Raw genomic sequence first — 20455 nt, 5'->3', positions numbered from 1 at the left:
GCAAAGGAGAATGACAGTGATGGAAAGGACTCTAGGCAGTGTCAGAACACACCTATTTCCATGATTTATTCTTAATTTACTTTAATGACAGTCTGAAGGTTGTCCATTTTTCTTTAAATGTCCTCAGAATACTGATATTTTCTAAACATTTGGAGCAAGCTTTTTCCTCCCCCTCCTTTCTGTTAGCTCCATTGCAGGTTGGAATCAAAGAGGAGCTAGGGACACGTTTTGCCATAAGGAATTTGGAGTGCGCTGTCAGACTACCCTTTTTTCACTGTATCCCTTGCCAGCCAGTGTCCCTTCCCTGCAGTCCCTCTTGAGTGAGGTCTAGGAATCACACATTCCTCTGGGATTAATGTTGATATTATGATAAAATGGAGGAATCCATTGCATTTCTTTTGCAATTTATTCTGGCAGAAGAACAATGTGTGCTTTCCCAATACAATAGCTCATTTTTATTATCAAGTGAATTTATTGATGGTTGTTCAGAACTAGTGACATGCAGACAATGATCTCAGATTGCATTTACATTTCTGGAGTACTTTCCATCTTTCCAATTTCTGCCAGGAACTTGCTTCTGTGATTCAGAGTTTTTATTTTAAGATTGGACTGTTTTTTCATCTGCATTACAAATCTATGCCTTTTGCTTTCTTGTGTATGTGCACTGCTTTCATTAGTATCAGAAATCCTTTAAGCTTGGACTTGAACATTTATTGTTAATTATAAATTCTTCCAGGTAGGCATTTGTTTTTTGCCAAAAACTCAGGTGTGTTTTTACAGACTGACTGTAAAATCATCATCCCTTCAGCAGATGATAGAGTGGGTTTTTTTCATTCTCCACAATGCCAGTGAGAGGGTTCAAGGGCAATATGATCTCGGTAATACTTGCAAATAGCTTGGGAATGTTTAGATAACTGGAGACTAATCCTTTTGTCATTAAAAAAATCCATGTTTTTACAATAAAGAACTACTCCTACTTTCTTCTGAATCCAATCTTTTATATAAAAATGGGTGGAATTGCCCCAAAATGCATCTGGAAGGGGACTTAAAAAAGGAGGGGGAGCAACTCTTTACACGGGCAGATAGGGCAAGGGGTAATGATTTGAAACAAAAAGAGGAAAGATTAGTTTAGATCCTAGGAAGAAGTTCTTTACTCAGAGGGTGCTGAGGCACCCTAATAGGTTGCCCAGAGAAGCTGTGGCTGCCCCATCCCTGTAAGTGTTCCAAGGCAACGTTGGATGGGGCTCAGAGCAACCTGGGATAGCAGTTTGCACCTCTGCCCGTGGCAGGGTGTTGGAACTAGAAGATCTTTAAGGTCCCTTCCAACCCAAACCATTCTATGATTCTATTAAGTCCATGTGCTTTCCAGTCTCCTCCAGCACCATCTCACCAGCTTGGCAGTTGCTTCACTGGGATCTGTTACTAAACCACTCAGTTGTAACATGGTGTTTTAAAGCATGAGACAGTTCCCATCCCAGGTGAAACCGAAGGTACGTTTTGTGAGAGAAGGTCAGGCTCTGAGAGCAGCCACTGCAGTGCAGAATACCTGTTATTCTGCTCAGGCAGTGTCTGTGAGTAGCCAAGTAGACCCGGGCAGTCAGAGAAGACTTGTTGAGCAGAGCGGTGGGTGCTGAGGACAGAGGAGCCACACTGGGTCCAAATGCAACATTAGTGCAAGTGCTCCATCACTCTCTATACACATTTCAGTTGTTCAGAGTGAGTATACAACATGTTCCAGCAACAGAACTTAAAGCCCCTGTTTAAAAGATTTGTGATTAATCTTACATTTACTTTCGCGTTTTCAGATATACTCAAGGACAAGAAAACCCATCCAGAGAACAGAAACGAACCAAAACCAACTGTGAAAAAGATTGACACCACAACCACCAGAAGCACTGTCAAGTCATCCTCCAAACACAGTGTAAATGGAAGTGGGAGCAGCCCAGCCCTGAGCCCCTCCCTTGTTTTAGCAGCACTGGCAGTTCTGTGGCATTATCTGCTGTAGCTGTGTTGCCTTGCAGCCATTGTGCTACTGCTTCTGTTCACTGTCATTTATACCTGCAGCCTTACCCAACAGAAAACAAAACTAAATGGTTCTCTAGTTTATGTGGTATGTTAGAATAAATATGAAATGCTGTGCTGGAGTTGGCAGATACCAAGTGTCATCACTTACAATATCTGGAGATAGCCTTTGGCAAAGCCCACCCAAGATACAGAAGGGATGGTGACAAGGATCTGAGTAGCTTAAGTTATGGGGTAGAAGTAATGGAAAACACAGAAACTATGTATGGGTGTGTTACTGCTTTTATTGATTTCATTTGCTAGAATTTGACTGGCTGGTTTTCTTTGTTTAATTTTTCTGATAAGTTATGTGAATGGTCAGTCTTCAAATTCAAGCCAATCCATACTTTATGTTTTCAGTGAACAGCTAACAGCTGTGTCTACAGTTCATAGAATGTTAAGGGGTTGGAATGGACCTTAAAGATCATCTAGTCCTAATACCCCTGCTATGAGCAGCAACATCTCCCACTAGAGCAGGTGAAGTACTCTCTACCAGCTTGATGAAATTCCTGAGTGATCAAGAAGTTCAAAGCATGTTTGAAACTTCTTTTCACTCTTACTATTTAGATTGTAGGAAGCAACATAAAAGTGTATGGTGTGTCTAATATATCAGTATAGTTACCTTAATTATGGAAAAAAATAGAACCACTTTGTTTACTGAGGGATATAGATAGGGAGTTTCCCTGCCCCACAAAATGTCATTAACAAATGCTTAAGCATATGTTCAAGGCTTATTGGATGAATGTCCAGCAAAGGGAAACATAAATAAATGTAATAATGTTTTATCCACTTGAATGCAGCTCTGTACAGAGGAAAAAAAAAGGTAATTCAGTTCAAACTTACTTTGCCTATATGATGTTACATACCAACTCAAGTTTTCCATAAAGATCCCAGTGATATAAATTATTGGGAACTCCCATTAGACTCTAACTAGATTTTGTGCAGTATGGGTCCCTGAAATCAACTGTTTCATAAACTGTGTATTATTTAATTACATTTAATGTTTAAAATTTTGTATCACGTTAGGTGTAAATGTAAAACACTGAAATCTAGAACATTCTCTGTTTTGCCTCATCTTGATTGCTACCTTAGAAAATGTCAAATGTGCATTATTATATTACAAGGCTTTGTTTTTTAATCAATGATACATTGATGTGTTTTAAGTTTTCGGATGAAAAAGTACTATAATAACTTCTAATGGGTTAAGAGTTAATGTGTGTTTTCCAACAACTGTTTACAGTGCCATCGAATATATGTATACAAACACAACTGTTGAATACAGTGATTAATATGATAAATATATGAAACATTCGAATTGTTACACTTACTACATTTCATAACTATTACAACAGTTTAATGGCCATTTTCATGTTGCAGACTTATTATGTACAGTTTTGTAAGATTTGATGTAAAACACTTGCCTTCATTTTTTTGTAAAACATCTCTTTGATACTTGGAGTTACACAGTCACTGACATTACTCAAAAGAAGAACCCTGTATCTTACTAACCAGCTTCAGGCTTTTTATTGACAACTTTGATTATAAAAGCCTGACTTAAAGAAGGTGCCGTGTGCCAGTGCTGCTGCTGGATGTTATTACAAAGTGGCAATAATTCAGAATAAGCATACAATAAATGAACAAAGGCTGACTACACTTTGTTTTCAGACAGTATTAGTGAACTTGTCTAGTTACATTTGCAAAGGTGGGGCTTGAGTCCGATTTCTAGTTTGGGCTCTTAGATCATATTTGCCAATGTAAAGGTATGATCAGAACTGTGGACACACCCAGCTGCGAAGGCAGTGTCTCTAAAGCAGCAGCAGCTAAGTTTTCTAAAAGATTTTAATGTTGAAACAAGTAGATAAAATGGAAAAGGTACTTACATTAACATGAAGTATTTTGTATTTTAATTCTGATTTTTCAAAATGATAAGGATATTACTATCTCTAATCAGGGCTTCCCAGTCAGATCAGTGAAAATCAGTTTTCCCAAAAGTACTGAAATGGCTGTCCTGTGTTTTCCAGGATTTGTGAGCTGCACCAGTCCATGGAACCATAATTAAAAATGCTGCTTCTTGTATTCGTTTTCAGTACCCTTTGGAAAAGTGCTGTGGTACCTGAGGAGGTGTGCAAGTTGTGTCATTTGTACAGTGGCAGAACTCTGTAATGCCTTACAGTCCTAAAGAGTGTGTTGTGATGGCTGTTGTTGGAGAGGCTGCCCTGTGTGTACACACAGAGATGTACTTCAGGTGCTGACACCACCTGCTCCTGGGGTAACACCAACCACTGTGGTTTCACTGGAGCAATTCATGTCTGATGCTTGTGAACCTGACTCCTAATTTAGTGTTCTCACACTTGAGATGCTCAGTCACCATTCAAGCAGGTGCACCCACATTTGCACACTGTCAGGATTCCTATGGACAGAGGTTTCAGGGCTGGGCTCTGATCCTGCCAGATTTCAGCTGTGAAGCATAGAGTTTTCAGTTTTTCTCACCTTCAGAGAGGGAACCTGAATACCCAGAGTTAAGTGTCTTTCTGAGGTGTGTTCTGTGAAAGATTTTGAGTGGTGATCCCACTCATGTTCAGCTGCAGCAGAGGGAGCTGCAGAAACCCTGCAGGAGTCATGGATGGAATAGCTCACCCAAGGGATTATTTGTTGCTGCTAAATGTCATAATCTTGCCAACCAGAAACCTCTGAAAAATCAAGTGTTTGAATTTGGAAGTTGGCTGGCAAGTATTTTTATGATGTAGCACTCACCTCTCAAGCTAAACAAGAGAGCCCTTTTAAAGTTTCTGTAGCAAAACAGAACAGGTTCAGACCTTGGGATGAGAGAGAATCAACTCATTTCTTTGGATTCAACCAATGTTTTAATAGACACAAGTTGTTGCAGAATGAGGAAAGAGGACTCCACATCAATTAATACATTTCACACTAATACATTTTACACTGTAAGAAGAGTACTGGTCAGACCAGCATGAAATATGTGTATCAAAAGTGATGCAGTTTTTAAGGGCAATGCAGTGTATTTCTACTAATGGTTTATAATTTTTTTTTCCCCGGGATCAGTTGCATTTACATATTTAAAATGAATGTTTTCCATCAAACAAGACATCTATACCAGGAAAGGCAAAACCAACTGTCCGTGTCAGATAAAGGACGTATTCCTTTTCAGATGAATAAGATACCTGGTTTACAAAACCTTATTTTGTTATCCAGAACACTGTAATTATGATGCAATTACAAAGGTCTAAATTCAAAATACTTTTCAACTTGTCTATCTAATCTCAGTGTCAAAGAAGGTACCAGTCTAAGAGCATTGCTGTAGCCTTGCCTAACAGTTATGAGTTGTATTTTTGATTGTTTATTGTTTTGCTGTGACTTCCTTTTAATATTTTGCTGTGCCCGCATTTGTGAATGCCAGCGTTGGACGGTAACTGCTGTCATACATTTGTGAGTAAAATCAATCTGCAATTTTCTGTTGATAGCGATGGAGGCTTCTTACCAGATCAGACGAAACTGCTGTAGTGTCAGTTCTTAGTGTTTCACTGCTCCTGGGGCTCTGTGTTACACCAGGTTCCTGTAAGAGGTTCAGGAGGTCTGTGTGTCACTAGTCCCCTTCCTGGCTGTGGAAGTGTGAGGGAAGAGTGAATCTGGGTGGTCAGAGATGTGGGTGGCTGCAGGGGCCAGTGCGTGGCCACGTCCAGCTGCCCTCTCCAGCTGCCCTCTCGGAGGCCCTGAGACAGGTGTTCTCAGCTGATTTCAAGTGGCTTTTACACCTCTCCAAATCAGCTCATGGAGACTGGCCAGGCAAAGAACAGCACAGAATCTAGAGCTTGTACTTTCAGGCTACTCCACAGACACCTGCTAGGAACTGGACTGGATTTTGCAATTTAGATGCTTTACACAGTCTGGCCTCTCATTTTCAACCTTGCATTTTTTTCTGCCTTGCACATTGCCAGTGTTATGCCCTGTTTTTCTGGTGCACCAGGTGCTTTGTCATTGCATGAGGAACTGGGATTCTGATCTTGCGGTAATGAGCCTTTTGAGGTGCAAATGTCTGTCAGAGCTTGATAAGGGCAACACAAGTAATACTGTCCAGCTGCATTGGCTTCAGAGGCTCTGTGCATGGGAATCTGCCTGTGAGATTCACATCTCTCTGATCTCTTAAATCAGATCTGTATTTAATGTATCCCTATTTCCTTTGGATACCAAGACTGCAACGTGTATCATAATTTTAAATTTGACTCTCTAATCCTGTATGAGTCTTCTCAATATTGTCCTAATGGATGTTGTGCACAGACTTGATTTTAATGGTAATTGAGCCTTTTTGCCCAGATTTGCTGAGCTATTCTTATTCAGTATTGCACACTATTAGTGTCAAGCAAGATGTGTCCAAGTAAAAGGGGATGAAACACATATTGAAGTAAGATACTGAGTAGGACAAAAATCCAGAAAGTTCCCATGTTCCTGAATTGGACTCTTCACATTAAACAATATTTGAGGTTTAAGCTGAAATTACAGTTGAAATTTCCTAACTCGCATGGTGTCAGTGGGATTTCAACCTTTTATTGAAAATCAGTAAGTAGTCTACCCATTTTTTTTAAGTGGGAATTAATTGATAGAGATGTTTTCCCCATGTCTCTGGACATGGGTAGACTCAACTCTGTAGAAGTAGGACACATTCTCTGTCCTGCACATTGAGCATCACAGCACCATAAGTGCTTAGTGTTACGACTGGCCAAACATCTGAGGCATTTATTTTCATTTTATAGCACTTCACTGCTCTAGTGCTTCTTGGAATGGCATATGGCCTGTGTGTTAATGAAAACTGAAACATCTTAGAGTCAATGTCATTATTGCTCAGACATGTGCTAGTCAAAAATAACCCAACAAGGTCTTCTTCCCATTTCCTCAGAAGTCTAGAATTATTCCCAATACTGAATTCTCTTCTTGTTTCCACTGTCACTCTCTAGATAACTACAATTGTATTAAATATTAAGCCACCAAAAAATAAATACTAGCCAAGAGATTGTAATAAATAGAGAATAAACTCAGAAAAGGATCCTGCACTTAAAAATTGGTAATTCTCATTATCAACACTAGATTGATTTCCCCCCATGGAAATCATGTCATACCCCTTTGAGAGAAGGGCACATCAAAGAGAGGCCACTCATGCTTTCATGATGTGCATGAAGTACTTCATTGAATACCCTCTAACAACCACGTTGGTCTTTTTTTTTCTGTGCACAAAATATTAATACTACCTTGCAAAATTATGCTGTTTGCACTTAATCATTTCAATTAATCTTTAGTAAATTACCCAGTACTTTGTAATTATATTTGCAGCTAATTTAGTGCCATCTTAAAATAATTCGTTGCATAATATAAGCAATTAACATTTATTCAGGGTTTTTTTCTGTTGCAGGGGGACATATAAATTATTCTCAGTGGCCTTTCTGTACACCTAATTAGCACCTGTTTGAATTATTCTACAGGCTATGGACACTTCATCTGAAAAATGAATGCATTGCTAGTTTTGTGAACTCCTTGTAAATACACAGTTGTAAAAATTCCTTTTCAGGGGAAGTGTGTTTTCATACATCTTCTGGGTTTATGAGCTAAGCTAGGCTTTTAGGCTATTGCACCTAGAGTAGTTACCGACATTTTTAATACAGTTAAATAAAAGTAGTCTGATACCTCTTTCCCATAATTAAGTACAATATCCCAGATTTGTAGCCTGTTTTATTCAGTAATGAGAAAGGAAAGCAATGAGACTTCAAGAATATAGATCTTAGTGTAACTTTCACATTTCTATAAATGCCTATACAGTTTTACTAATCAGGTTATCAGAAGCATTGCTGTGCTGGAATGTTGAGGGTGCTGTATTAAACTTGTGGAAATTAAACTAGATTGCTTCAATCTGTAAGTTTCTGTAAGTGAATCTGTAAGCAAGCTCCTAGGTAAGTGGTAAGTTTCTATTTAAGTGCACAGAATATTGAGGAAGATGATTTGATCTTTCTAAAAAGGAGAACTGAAGAAAACTCTCAAACAATAATGCCAATATAAAATATTTACAACCTCCACACATATTAGATTGGGAAATCAAAATAAGAGACTTTTCTTAGGGTATAAAATGTTGCAGCAGATCCTCAGCTCCTGTGAATCAGTGTTAGCTCCTTTGTTTTCAGCTCAATGAGGAACATTTACCACAGCATATTATCTAGCCCAAGAATGCAAATTTCTGCCCATCTTTTTCCAGATGCAGAAAAATCAGGTGTACCTGCAGTGATTACAAAATTTTCATTGCAGTTTTACATTGCCCCAGCCACTGATCAGGTGGTATTGTTACACCTGAAAAGCAAACCTGTGACACATGGGATGCCTTAAGTCTTCTGGCATTTTCCCTTTCCAGGGCACAGCAGGGCCCTTATCCAGAAGCAGCTGGTTTCACACCTTGTAACAGGGACTACAAGGAGATGTTCATTCTGCGAGTATCTCCTAGGGTAGAAATTCTTTCGTAGAGGAGGTTTGCTGATACAGATCAGGCCTTGAGGCAGATCAAGTCTGATTTTTCTGCTTCATGATAAGATATAGAATCCAGGTCTTAAACTGGCCTCAGAAACTAAGAGAGACTCAGTTGAAAGGACTGATTGTGGCTTTGATGTTTTTAGAGGAGCTTACAGAGCAAGCAGCTGTGTTCTGCCTTGGAGCCTTTGTATCTTTGGGTTCAGTTCCATGTCAAATTACCTGTGAGTTTCCAGATTAGCAAAAGGACAATTTGTGAGTTACTGTAGCCTGATATTCTATAGAGAAGAAATAAAATTTCCTCCTGAGCAGAAACAAACAGTATTTTATATTATGCTATATATCCAACTTGGAAGGAAACCAAAGGGGGATGTTGGGCCTCACAAAGACACAGGATCCCCTTAGCGGGGTTGGTTTTGGTGCCTGTGTCAGAGTTTGCCTCCTTGTCATGAAAGAGCATGTCTACTCCTTAGCTCTTTTTGGGGACTTGAGCAAAGCTACAGTTTGTAGTTCACAGATGACAAATCATTTACAGGCAAAAGTTGTGGACAAATGCCCAAAGCAATGAAGAAAGCAGTAAGACATTCGATGGGGGTCTCATTGAAAAATGAGAAAGTGCATTTAATTCACATATTTGAGCTTTTGCATTAGGTATGAACAATAGAGTTGAAATCTACTCCCAAAACACTGCAGTTGCATATGGGATCAGCCTAATGGAGCAACAATACTACGGAAAATGTTATTGGATCCCTCTAATATGGACCCATATTTGAATAAAAATGGAAGGTAGTATACTTAACCTTGCATAAAACAACCTCTTACTGTACTTTGGTATCAGAACAAATACAGTATGAATGTTTACAGTGCACTGGGATAGAAATTCTAGTAAAATATCTGCTTTGCCATTTAGCTTTTTAAATAACTAGTTTATGGCCTCCTAGTCTGTTTTAGTTCGTTTTATTTTACAGGAAATAATAGGCTGTTCCATTTGTATCTTACATTAGTTGCATCTTGGGTATTTTAAGTTGCAAAATAGATTGGTTTTGCCCTAAGCTGTACACAAGCTCTAACACATATTTCTATTTCCCAAGCACGTGCTTTATTTGCAGTATATCTGCTTATATTTTTATTGAATAAATTTGTCAATTTTCTTCAGTTTGTTTTCAGCATTGGATACAATAAAGGCAATTTAAAAAAAACAGTCTGAAAACAATGTCTTAGAAGAAGAACAAGGCTACACTGAAAAGCTAAACAGCCTGTTTTGTAAAAGACAGTGAACTGTGATTGGGAATAAAAACAAGTAATCCACAGCAGGAAATTGATTATTGTCATCTGTTAAAATTTTTCTTTTTTTTCTGAATGTTTTCCATCATTTGTGATGTAAGTTACAAAGCCTATGAAATCTTAATCTGGTCAGGGGATGCTTTGAATAAAGAGTGCAGACTTTGAGAACTGCTGAGGAACTTGTAATATTTTGGTCATAGTCTGGCAAAAAAAAAAAAAAAAGTCTGTTTCTGCAGCTTGTAACTACTTTCTTGCTCTCCTTTTCTTTCTTGCAATAAACACAGTGAGATGTAAAATGCCTATCTGCTCTCCTGGGAGCTCTTAGTATCACTGAAGAGATGCAATGTTTGTAGCAGTCTCCTGGGTAAAGGCCAGCGCACTGCCCTCAACAGGTAGGACTTTTTCACTGAACTTCCATTCCTACATAGACAATCAGATTCAAGTTCTCCGTTGACTAAGGTCTTGCAATAACTGTGCCATATTAAAAGCCTCTCCCCTGATTTTGACTGGGAGCACAGTACTTCTCTGTCTTCTTATAGGCCAGTGTACTAGCAAAAGGAAACTCCCTGCTCTTAGCTTAGTATTCTCATCACTTGTTAGTTAAAACTTTGTGGTTTTTCTTCTTTTGGTGTTTTTTTGTCAAATGCTGATTATTGTGGTTGTGCCTCTATCTAAAGTAACTCAGGAGAGACCTTTGCTCTTATAAGCATTTCCTGAAGCTGATTTTCATGAGCTTCTCTTCACTGCTCTGTCAAAACAGCTGTTTCTTTCCTGCTTAAAAGTTGGTAAGAAAGACATTTACTGGTTTTTGTCTTTTATTTCTTGTTTTGGCGGTATTTAGGAGCAACTCTTATAGTATTCCTGAATGGTTTGAATGAAAATTATAGGACAGACCACTGAACCACAATAGTATAATGAACAAATTGTTCTTTTATTATGTTTACATGATTCTGTACCTGCTGTCTACCTACCTACTTTTTTCTTACTCATTTTTTTTTCTATTGGCATGATGGTTTGAGCATTGCCTCCTAAAGCATCCGTGATTCCAGCTTTCTTTGATTTTTTTCAAAATGCTTCCTGTTTGAGATCTGGGAATTGCATACAGCTCATTTCACCATCTGTGGAGAGTACTTTTTGCTAATATATTCATTTTTGACCCACCTCCAAAGATAATAGCCAACAGCTCTTCTGTGTCGATGCTAAAGCAATGCTTGTTCTCTGAAGTGCTGCCTCATAAAAGCCTTTTAAGTTTAAGGATTTCACATTCATCCTCTAATTAAGCAGGTGTGTAAATCTGCGAAGCTGCTTTATTCTGAAATCCAACCTGCCTCCACTTCAAAGGATGTTGTTTCTTTTCCCAAAGATGTTTTAAAAGTGCTTCTTCGATGCCTCAGATTTGTAGGGTTATTTAAAGGCTTTGCCTCTCACCTGATCCAGTACATATTTTCCAAAAATACAAAGAATACATCAGATCTGATGAGATGCCCCAAGGATGTCCATTATTAGCTGGAGTTCATATCTCTGACTGAAGATCTTCAATTGCATTGAGCAACCAGGCCTTCTGCAGCCAAGTGACACTAGTGTTTGCAACTATATAGGATGCATTTGATGGTACTCCCATCAGAAATCTAAATCTTTCCTCATTCGGTTTTTGTTGGTGGTGTTGGTTAGTTGGTTTTGGTTACAAGCAGTATGTCAGTTTGGCTCTGAAACACGTCTAGAATTTGTTGTACCCAAACCCTGAGTAAAAACTAGTGGATTTAGCCTACCTTGTCCCAGGGATTCCAATATGGTGCAGCTCCAAGTACAACTGACTTACCAGAGTGATGTCTTGCCTTATGATACTGAGAGAGGCACTGTGACTTCAGTGTGGGAAGTCTTCCTACACTTCAGCTTTACATCTGAAAATAAAATGTCTTTTTTTGGTAAGTCATTATTGACTCCGGGACCCAACATAAACTATAACCATCCTAAAAGAGCAAACTGAAAATACTCCTGCTTGTGTAAGAAAAACAGGTTTTATTTGCATTTATTATGGCCAAGGAGGCTCAGAGTTAACTTTAGAAGAAACAAGGAATTCTAAAAACAACAGAAACCCATGTCCTACAGCTACAGGTTTATGTCCTACAATCACAGATTACTACTTTCCCATCTTGCATGTTTTCAAGAAAACGACATATGGATGGAATTTGACAGAGCAAGCAGGAGGAGATTACACCAGATGTGTGAGCCCTATTCACTCACAGTGGTTACTCAGTATTTACTCAAGGATTTTTGGCTCTGCAGTCATTGATCAAAAAAAAAAAAAACAAAAAAACAAACAAAACAAAACAAAAAACCCAGAGAAGACAGAGAACCTGAAAACACCCAGAGAACCTGGAAACCTCCAGAGAAGATGCCAAACTCAATCCTTAGGGTTGGCTCCTGTAGTTCCACAGGCATTGTTCTCTCTCATCCCTGTCAGCCACAGGGCCCCATGTTTTTTCCCAGGGTCCATAGCGGGTCCTAAATCATGCAGCCATTCCCCTTTTTAAGGTACGTGCAGGCAATGTTATGGATTCTCCACAGGTAGGCCATGGGTCATGAAGGCAGGGGGAAGAGTTTACGCTGACCTTCCTCTACCCAGAAGCAAGAAGGGATGAATTAAGCCTCAAGCCCTTCTGTTTCAGAGCTATCCTTTCAAAAAAGGCTTTTTTTTTCATATGACCCATTATTTGTTATCCAGACAAGTGCTGGGGCAGGAGGCTGCTCCCTTATCCTGTTGCACAAACTGTTATTGTGATGGCCCTCTGTTTTCTCAGCCACAAGTGAGCAGACTTTTCTGGCTGCAAAATCAGTATTTTTCATTACTGACTAACTTGGTCTGCAGAACTAGAAAGTATTCTAGTCCTACTGGGTCTAAAATGTGGATATTCTCAAATCCTTCAGGAATTAGAAACTGCTGAGAGTGGAAGTGGTTTTGCTTTGCCCCGGAAAGCATCCATGGTACACACACACCTGGTATGCACTGCTCTGTTTCTCTGATGAGGTCACCACTTAGCACTTGTCTTTCCTTTCTCAGTTCCACCTTAAATTTCATGTAAAGTTCTTGAGACACATGTAGTGCATCAATTTCCTCAGGGCATTTCTTTAATTTAAGGAAAGGTGCAGAGACTCCAATTAACCTCAGATGAAGAGACCCATAGTTCGTTGTCTGTCTGGGAAAATGAACCTCGGGGAACAGTACTCTTTACATTGCAGGTGCATGTCAGAACCATGATCAGAAGTCATGTTTTTGGCTCCTACTCTGGCATGTGATCTATTAGAACAGTGTGAACAAATAAGTTCATTAACCTCCCAGAGCCTTAATTTTTTTTCTTGCAAAGAAGAAATTATGTTTCCTATGGGTGAAATCTGAAAAAAAAATCAACACAAGAATGTCAGCATGTGCTAACTCACTACACAGTGGTAACTACCCTGACCTTTTCTTACAGGGAGAACAGGAATACTTAGAGGTAAATACACTGGTAAATAGTGACTTTCTGATGTTACTCACAGGGTTATGTTCTTACCCACAGATATGCAAGTAACTAAGAGCAGCGGCTTGTTTTGTCTGAACAGTCGAAAGCACAAGACTGATATTTGCACATGAGCTAATAGGAATATGATTCCTCCTGTTTGATGCTCCTTGCTGCCTCCTGATTACTCATCCTTGGGCAAAACAGAACCTAGGAATGTGCTTCATCCTTGCCAAAAGACATGGCAGCACATGGAACAGTATCAAGATTCAAACTTATGAAAAATCCAGCTATCAGTGCCACCTGCTTTGTCCCAGTAAGCAGCTATGTCCAAAACTGAGATCCCCCAAACTATTTTACTAATACTGGAGTAAAAGGTGGCCCCAGAATGATGTAGGACACACTTATAGGGCCATTCTCCCTTTACCATTTTCCATGCCGTCAGCAGGGAGCTCTCTCCAGCCCTCCTATTACTCAGCACTCAGCTCTGCCTCAGAAATTAAGTTTGTCTTCCAGATGGACAGATCAGCAGGCGTCTTTTAGTGTAATCCCTTTCCATATATAGACAACTAGCTGTGCAGAAACACCTGTGTGCACCTGCAAGTTTCTTCAGGTCCTTAAAGGTTTTATGAGAAAACCTGGTTCATCTAAGAGACTCTGGAGAGTTGGCTCACTCACAAGGAAAATGTATTTCCTTGCCACTAAAAAAACCAAGAATCTCTGTCCCAGTGAAAGAGCTAATTAGACACACCTGAGCCTTCCATGGCTTAGGCATTACCTGGGTGTTCATTTCTGGGCATGGCTCTTGCTCCTTGGACAACAGAGGGCTGTGGGTTCTCACAGAGGGTAAGACGAGACAGTAATGCTCACTGTTGGCCAGAATTTACACAGCCAAAATAGGAATCCACTGTGGAACATTTCATACTGGCCAGCTACAGTGGACACTCACCTGTGGATACCTAAGCTTGTAGTCCCCAACATATCTGGGACTTGCAATAGGGAAAAATAAAGACAGAATGTTTTTGTTAGCATTTCCAGGGAGCCAGACTGGGACATGAGGCCACAGAAAAGAGGCTGAGTTACAACTCTGGGTTAGATATAAGAGGGTTTAATTCATCATTTACCGAGAACAAAGCAAGGCAGTGATTTAATAATTGATTTAAGGTGCTTCACTTTAATGATAGTATAAGACTACTTTGTGTTGTCATATGAGCAAAGGTCAGTGAACTGTCAGTCCTCATTATTTGGGCAGATGTTCTTTTGTGAACTCCCAAACGACTTCATGTTACATGGAAATGAGTACATGTCTTAGGTGGTTATCTTCAAAAATCAATGAGCATAAAGTTTCCAAAGAAGGCAAATCAGTAAATGGAAGGAATCATAATTAAAGAGATGAAAAAAAATTAAGAGCTAAAAAAAAAGAAAAAAACATTACTCAAGCATTCCCATGAGAGAAGAGTTAAAGAGTTAAGCATTACAATTCCTGCATGGATTGGTGGCTCATCTCAGTCTAAAATAACTTATCCCAGAAAAGAAAATAGAAAAGACCAAGGGTATGTGGAAAGTATAAAAAACATACAAGCTCATAAAGGAGACTAATGGAGCCAGTCATGCATGGGATATATTTCATCTACCTTCGGGATTTAACTTTATGCTCTGAATTTGCTGTGACAATGGATCCAGGGTCCCCAAATAAACATACATCCTTGTTCTACCCTGTGCAGTGCACATTCAGATCTCACAACTTTTTCCTGAACCCTTGCCAAACCCCAGCCTGGTTTTGATACCCTTTTTTGCTCTGTACACATTTCCATTTCCATTTATCATCTTGAACTGCCCACCGTCATGCTCCTAGATCCAAGCTGTCTTCCAGAAAGTAATTTTTTTTATTCTTATATTCCTAGTTAGAAAAACAGCAGATATTCATTAACCTTTTGCATGCTATTTACTAATCATCATATCTTTATAATAGCCTCTCATTAAAATAATCACTCTAGATCTCTTTTTCAGTTCTCTTCCAAGAAGAGTTTCCCTTCTGTCTCTTATCAGTATTTAGCACCTGTCTTTGAACTCTGGTATCTGTTCTACCTTTTCCTTAAAGGAGGTCTAGAAATAAATCCAATCAGTCAGGAGGGAGAGCACCACCAACTTTTTATAACAGTCTTCATCCAGGCTTTTAAACAGAGTCCTAGATTATGCACAGCAAGTGTAAGGCAAGTGAGATGAGGTCACAGTTACAGAGCAAAAAAATTCTCAGATTCTACTTCTGTTATTGTTACCTTATGTTATTACATATGAAGGAAAATTTATGACTTGTCAGGAAAATTCATGATACGTGGAAAAATCTGAATTAAATTCTTTGTCTGTTACTGAAGGGTAAATATTTTCTCTTAACACTACTGGGCATTGGGTTTGCTCCTGTTTTAGGCTTCACCTTTTCTGTCTTATTTTCCTGGCAGTACAAATTATACAGGAGAATAAATTTATTGTTCCACTCAAAAGGCAGTTGTGAAAACAATTAACTCATGAGCTGAGGTCGAGGCTTAGGTTTTTCTTTAACTGATGTTTAATTGTATAAAGAACATTTGACAATTACCTGTGCTTTCAGCAGACACTGTCCATGGGAAAGTGAAACATGGTACCTGTTGGAGCTTATGGGCTTTGTCCATGATGACTAATTGATCAATGAAAAAAACAGATTATGCAATCCTCCAGTTAACGAGTAAGTACTTTTTTTCCCTGTCTGGGACCTAATGAGAGACAGATCCCCAAGAGTCATCCACTAAGGAAGAAACTAGCAGTGTATATATAGTACAATGATGTGAATTGAATACCCACCCAATTTATTTTAAAATACTTCTGTGCACATCCTTTGAAGATACGCTCTGGAAGAAATTCTTTTATAATCTGCCATATTCCACTGGGGTTGGCAAACATATGTGTGTGCAGCGGGGGAGAAGAGGAGGGGGATTTATTTTATCAGATTTTCTCTAGTGAGGTTTAACCTCCCTTAGAATCTTTCAGCTTCTCATCTTCTCCTAATGGCTTCCCTCAGACATTTCCCTTTTTAAGCAGCCACATTTGACTGAGATATTTAATTCAAGCAATTTATACTGAGGTTATTCTAATGCCAGATAGCTGGACCAAGCCTACTTCTGTATTAAGGTAGATATATGTATCCAAACCCCTTTATTCTTGCTTCTCCTCTTCCTCCAGATGCACTAATCAACAGTCAGCAGCAATGTGGAAAGTAAATTGTTTTATGTTTTGCTCCTTCAGCAGTAAACCCTCTGCTTTGCTACCAAAGGCAGAGATAATTCCTGTAAAGAGGTAAAAAACCCCAGAAACTTGCATCAATTTATTCCCACATAGGAATGAAATAGTTTATTTGGAAATAAGTTATTGGACAGTTGTATCATGTGGCATTTTCTTTCTTCTAAAAGAAGACAGGACATGATGAGGGAGAGGACATAGAGGGACAAGATACCCAAGACAGTGAGCAATGGCAAAAGGATTGGAGAAAGGAAAAAACGTACAGGAGAAAGCAAGGTGAGCTGAGGAAACAGAAGAAGAAAATGATAGTGGAAAAATACCTAGTAAACTGTCTGATTTCCAGGACTAGGCTTGCTGAGCTCTTTTCACACAAAATCTCACAAAAACATCAATAAAGACTGGAATACTTAAAAGGTACTTAAATAGAGCAGATGTACAGACCCTCTGGGAGCTTCACAGCAGTATGGTCCAAGTCTGCTATATATAAAGACATATTTAGAGAGTTTGGCCTGTCTGAGTGACTGTCAAGTGGAGAAGAAAGAGGTTGGATTTAATCATAGTTTGCGGCTCAAATATAGATTAGAAAATGGACTGGCTTTGCCCCAGCCTTCAAAAACATTGCCTGTTCCTAACACATAGGTGCCCAGATAGGACCTTCCATGTGTTTCCACCTGCTTCCCATGGGTTCAGGAAAGGAAGGCTTTCCCTCCTGGAGCCAGGCCACACGTGGAGGCCATGGCGAGTGTTGTCACTGCATGGTGGCCCACCCCAGGGGACAGGGGCCAGACAGTGCCCAGGTATGTGGCCCCAAGGCCCTGGGCACTCCAGCTCTCTCACAATGGGCTGGGTGCCTTTGTGGGAGGGCCATGTTCCCCCTCAGGGGATGGACTGAGCTGTGGGGCTCTGAGGGCCCGATCACGGCTGCCAGCACATCTCTGCTGCCCCAAAATACCCTGCACGAGGCACCCGTATCCCTGACAGGAGGGTGACACAGCCCTGCCACATCCTCATGAAGGAGGGAGGAAGGGAGGGAGTGGGGGAAAGGCTCAGGACTGGCAGGCACCGGGAGCTCATCCCCTCACCTGCAGCTGCTTCCCTGTGAGCTCGTGCACACCTGAGGCTCCTTTGGTGAATTATCAGCTGAACCACCTGCTATAATAGGGTATAACTGGGTGGCTCTTGGTGCTCATGGGGAGCAGGTGCAGGTGGGTGAGGGATTTAAAGGATCTGCAGCTCTCTTTTCAGCTTTGTTCACTGGAGAGGAGATGAAGCTGCCCCAGTCGTGTCTGCCTGAGGAGAGGTGAAGCTGCCCCATATGGAGAGCAAAGGTGAGGAGCTGTGGGAAAAGGAGGTGTGTATTCAGATCTCACAAGCTGAGTCTTGTGGAGCTGGGGCTGAGGGAAGGGGTGCTGAGGAGCAGCTCCTCCAGCCCCATCTCTCTACCCCCTCAGGGGTGTTTGCTGTGGGCTGGTTTTGGTTAGCTTGAGTTGTTTCTCCCTCCTGATGGTCACCATTGGTGAGAGCCTGGCCTGGCTGGGCTTCCCACCTCCTGCATGGCCCTGGAGTGGCTGGTGGTCACTAGGGGGGGTTTGCTTTGGACCAGAACAACTCCCTTCCCTCCTGCTCCCCTCATGGCTGGCAGGTTCCTCTGAGCAGCTGTTTGGCCTGTGCAGTTTGTCACCTGTTGTGTGAGGTTGAGGTGGAATGTGGCACAGCCTGTGTTGTGTCCCTGCCTGAGCAGGACTCGGGAGTAGGAATAGCGGGGTAACCTCATTTCTGGGTGCTCAGTTTAGCAGGATAATAGTCTCCTGCAGTGTCTCCCTCTGCTCTGCTCCACCCTTATAGTTATGGTCCCGTGGGCCCGGAAATTTACTGTTGAGCTGTACTAGGGATCTTCTTCTCTCGCTTTTCACCACAAACTCCTTATTAAACATGGGTGAAACATAAACAAATATAAAATACTGCATCGTACATAAAAGAGTTGTAGAGCACTGTTGGGCATGCATTGTTCCAGCTTCAAACCTAACATGAGGAAAGTTCTTGTGTTCTTGTCAATCTATAGAGGAAATGCTAAATCTTTGTTATACCGCATCTTCTCTAATTTCTGAGACCTTTGTCATCCTTTGCTGTCAGTACTTTCTCCTTTGAAATAAGAGATCCACAGTGATATGTGCTGTGCCTATTCACAGACAGTCCCTTCCTAAAGATGATAAATTCCAAGTAAAAGTAGAAGGGAAGTAAAAGAGAGAGAAAGCAGTTTGTGCAATGTCATGCAGATGTTATTGGAAAAAAAAAATATTATTTGGCTAAAAAAAAAAAAATAAAAAAAATCTGGCACCTTCAGTGTTTTCCACCTTGATCCCCACATCACTGGGAGTGATGACACAGCAGCATGTCCAGAGCGGATGTCAGTGTCGTCATCTACATCTGGTGTCACAGGCTTGACGATTTCTCTGATACAACTCACATGATTTTTCTGAAATAGAAGTTTTGGGGAAGAACTACTTGGGCTGTACATTTGTTGGCAAATGTAGAAAGAAAAAAGATGTTTCTGGTTATGTGTATCTGAGCATTTTTAAACTAATGATCAGAAAGTTGAAGAGAATTTAGAGAGCAATAACCAAAAGCGACACAAGCATGAAATATGTAGGGAAACTTTCAGTCAAGACAGACTTTTAAAAGACCTTAATAAAAGCTAGAGCTGTGTTGTCATAGTTCAGACAATAAATGAGAAGGAATGACTAAATAAGAGTCCACAAATCCCAAGGACAATGCCTGTTTATGGCAATTCACAGAATATATGTTTGGATCTATATTCATCCCTACTCATTGGTTATTGATTTGAACTTGAGCAAGACAGGAGAATTAGAATAATTTCATCTCAGACACCCCACAAAAAATGTGGAATGCCGACATTCTTCAGTTTGTACCTTGTTTACAGGTCTCCCTGTTTCCATCTCCTGTTTTTCCTCTCCCTTTGCAGACATACAGTAAAGAAAATTAATTAGGGACTTGGCTGCAAAGTTATCTTGAATTTTTGAGAGTTAAAGGCAAATTTACTCCTCTATATACATCTAAATAATGTTCGCTCTCTAGTCCTTTCACCATTAAAACTTACTTTGACAGTTCTTTTTAAAATTAGTCTTAGCAACTCGCCAATGCATTTTTCAACCGTGGTATAAATACAACTGACTTCTAGTAGGAATGGCGTCTGGTGAAAGGCTACAGAGGCAAACCTAGATCCAAAACCAGAATAAAATCCTAACTAGTTGGCTGCTCTGTTAATGCATAACCAGATTCCCTAGCTCCAGTGACTTTGCCAGTACACCATGCTCACTATATAGTGTTTTAAATCCATCCCCAAATGCTTCATTCACACTGTTTGACATTCCAAGTACCACTCCTCCCACCCATCTGTCTGACACCTGAATTGCCAAATGCCTTTCTTTAGCTGGGTCTTTGAGAAGTTGATGCAAAAAGAGATGCAAGGTGGCTCTCACCGAAGTCCCACACAGAGCCCAGAGGCACTGTGCTGGAGGAGTAAAACCCCCAGAACTCTCCAGCCAACAACACTAAGTTTGATTCAGTGGAACCAGTGCTGCCATCTCTAGCAGGTCTGGAGACCTCCAACCTACATGAAATTCTTTCACCACAGCTAAGTGCCCCTTTCTAACTTTGAAACAGGCTTTAATATATGCACTTTTTTAAATTATGTATTGCCCATGATTTTTCCCCATACTTTGAGCTTCCTTGGAAAATAAAAACTCTTTGTAGTAATTTGAAATTAAATTAAAAATAAAATGGCTTTATTCACTCAG

General features: G+C 40.2%; 1 protein-coding gene across 4 annotated transcripts in view; it reads left to right on the top strand.

Annotated features, from left to right (window-relative positions):
• The window catches only part of LOC135419954 (glypican-5-like), a 363117-nt gene extending 353082 nt beyond the window's left edge, over nucleotides 1–10035 (top strand). For all 4 annotated transcript variants that reach the window (XM_064666980.1, XM_064666978.1, XM_064666977.1 and 1 more), the window contains one exon: nucleotides 1806–10035. In XM_064666980.1, coding sequence (XP_064523050.1) covers nucleotides 1806–2005 — 200 coding nt within the window. In that variant the 3' untranslated portion in view covers nucleotides 2006–10035. The remainder of the gene's footprint in view (nucleotides 1–1805) is intronic.
• Nucleotides 10036–20455: the final 10420 nt, after the last annotated feature.

Source organism: Pseudopipra pipra, chromosome 10, assembly GCF_036250125.1.
Source record: "Pseudopipra pipra isolate bDixPip1 chromosome 10, bDixPip1.hap1, whole genome shotgun sequence".
In the NCBI taxonomy this organism is placed as follows: domain Eukaryota; kingdom Metazoa; phylum Chordata; class Aves; order Passeriformes; family Pipridae; genus Pseudopipra; species Pseudopipra pipra.
The sequence above is the reverse complement of the archived record's forward strand: the minus strand, read 5'-3'. Positions and strand labels throughout refer to the sequence as shown.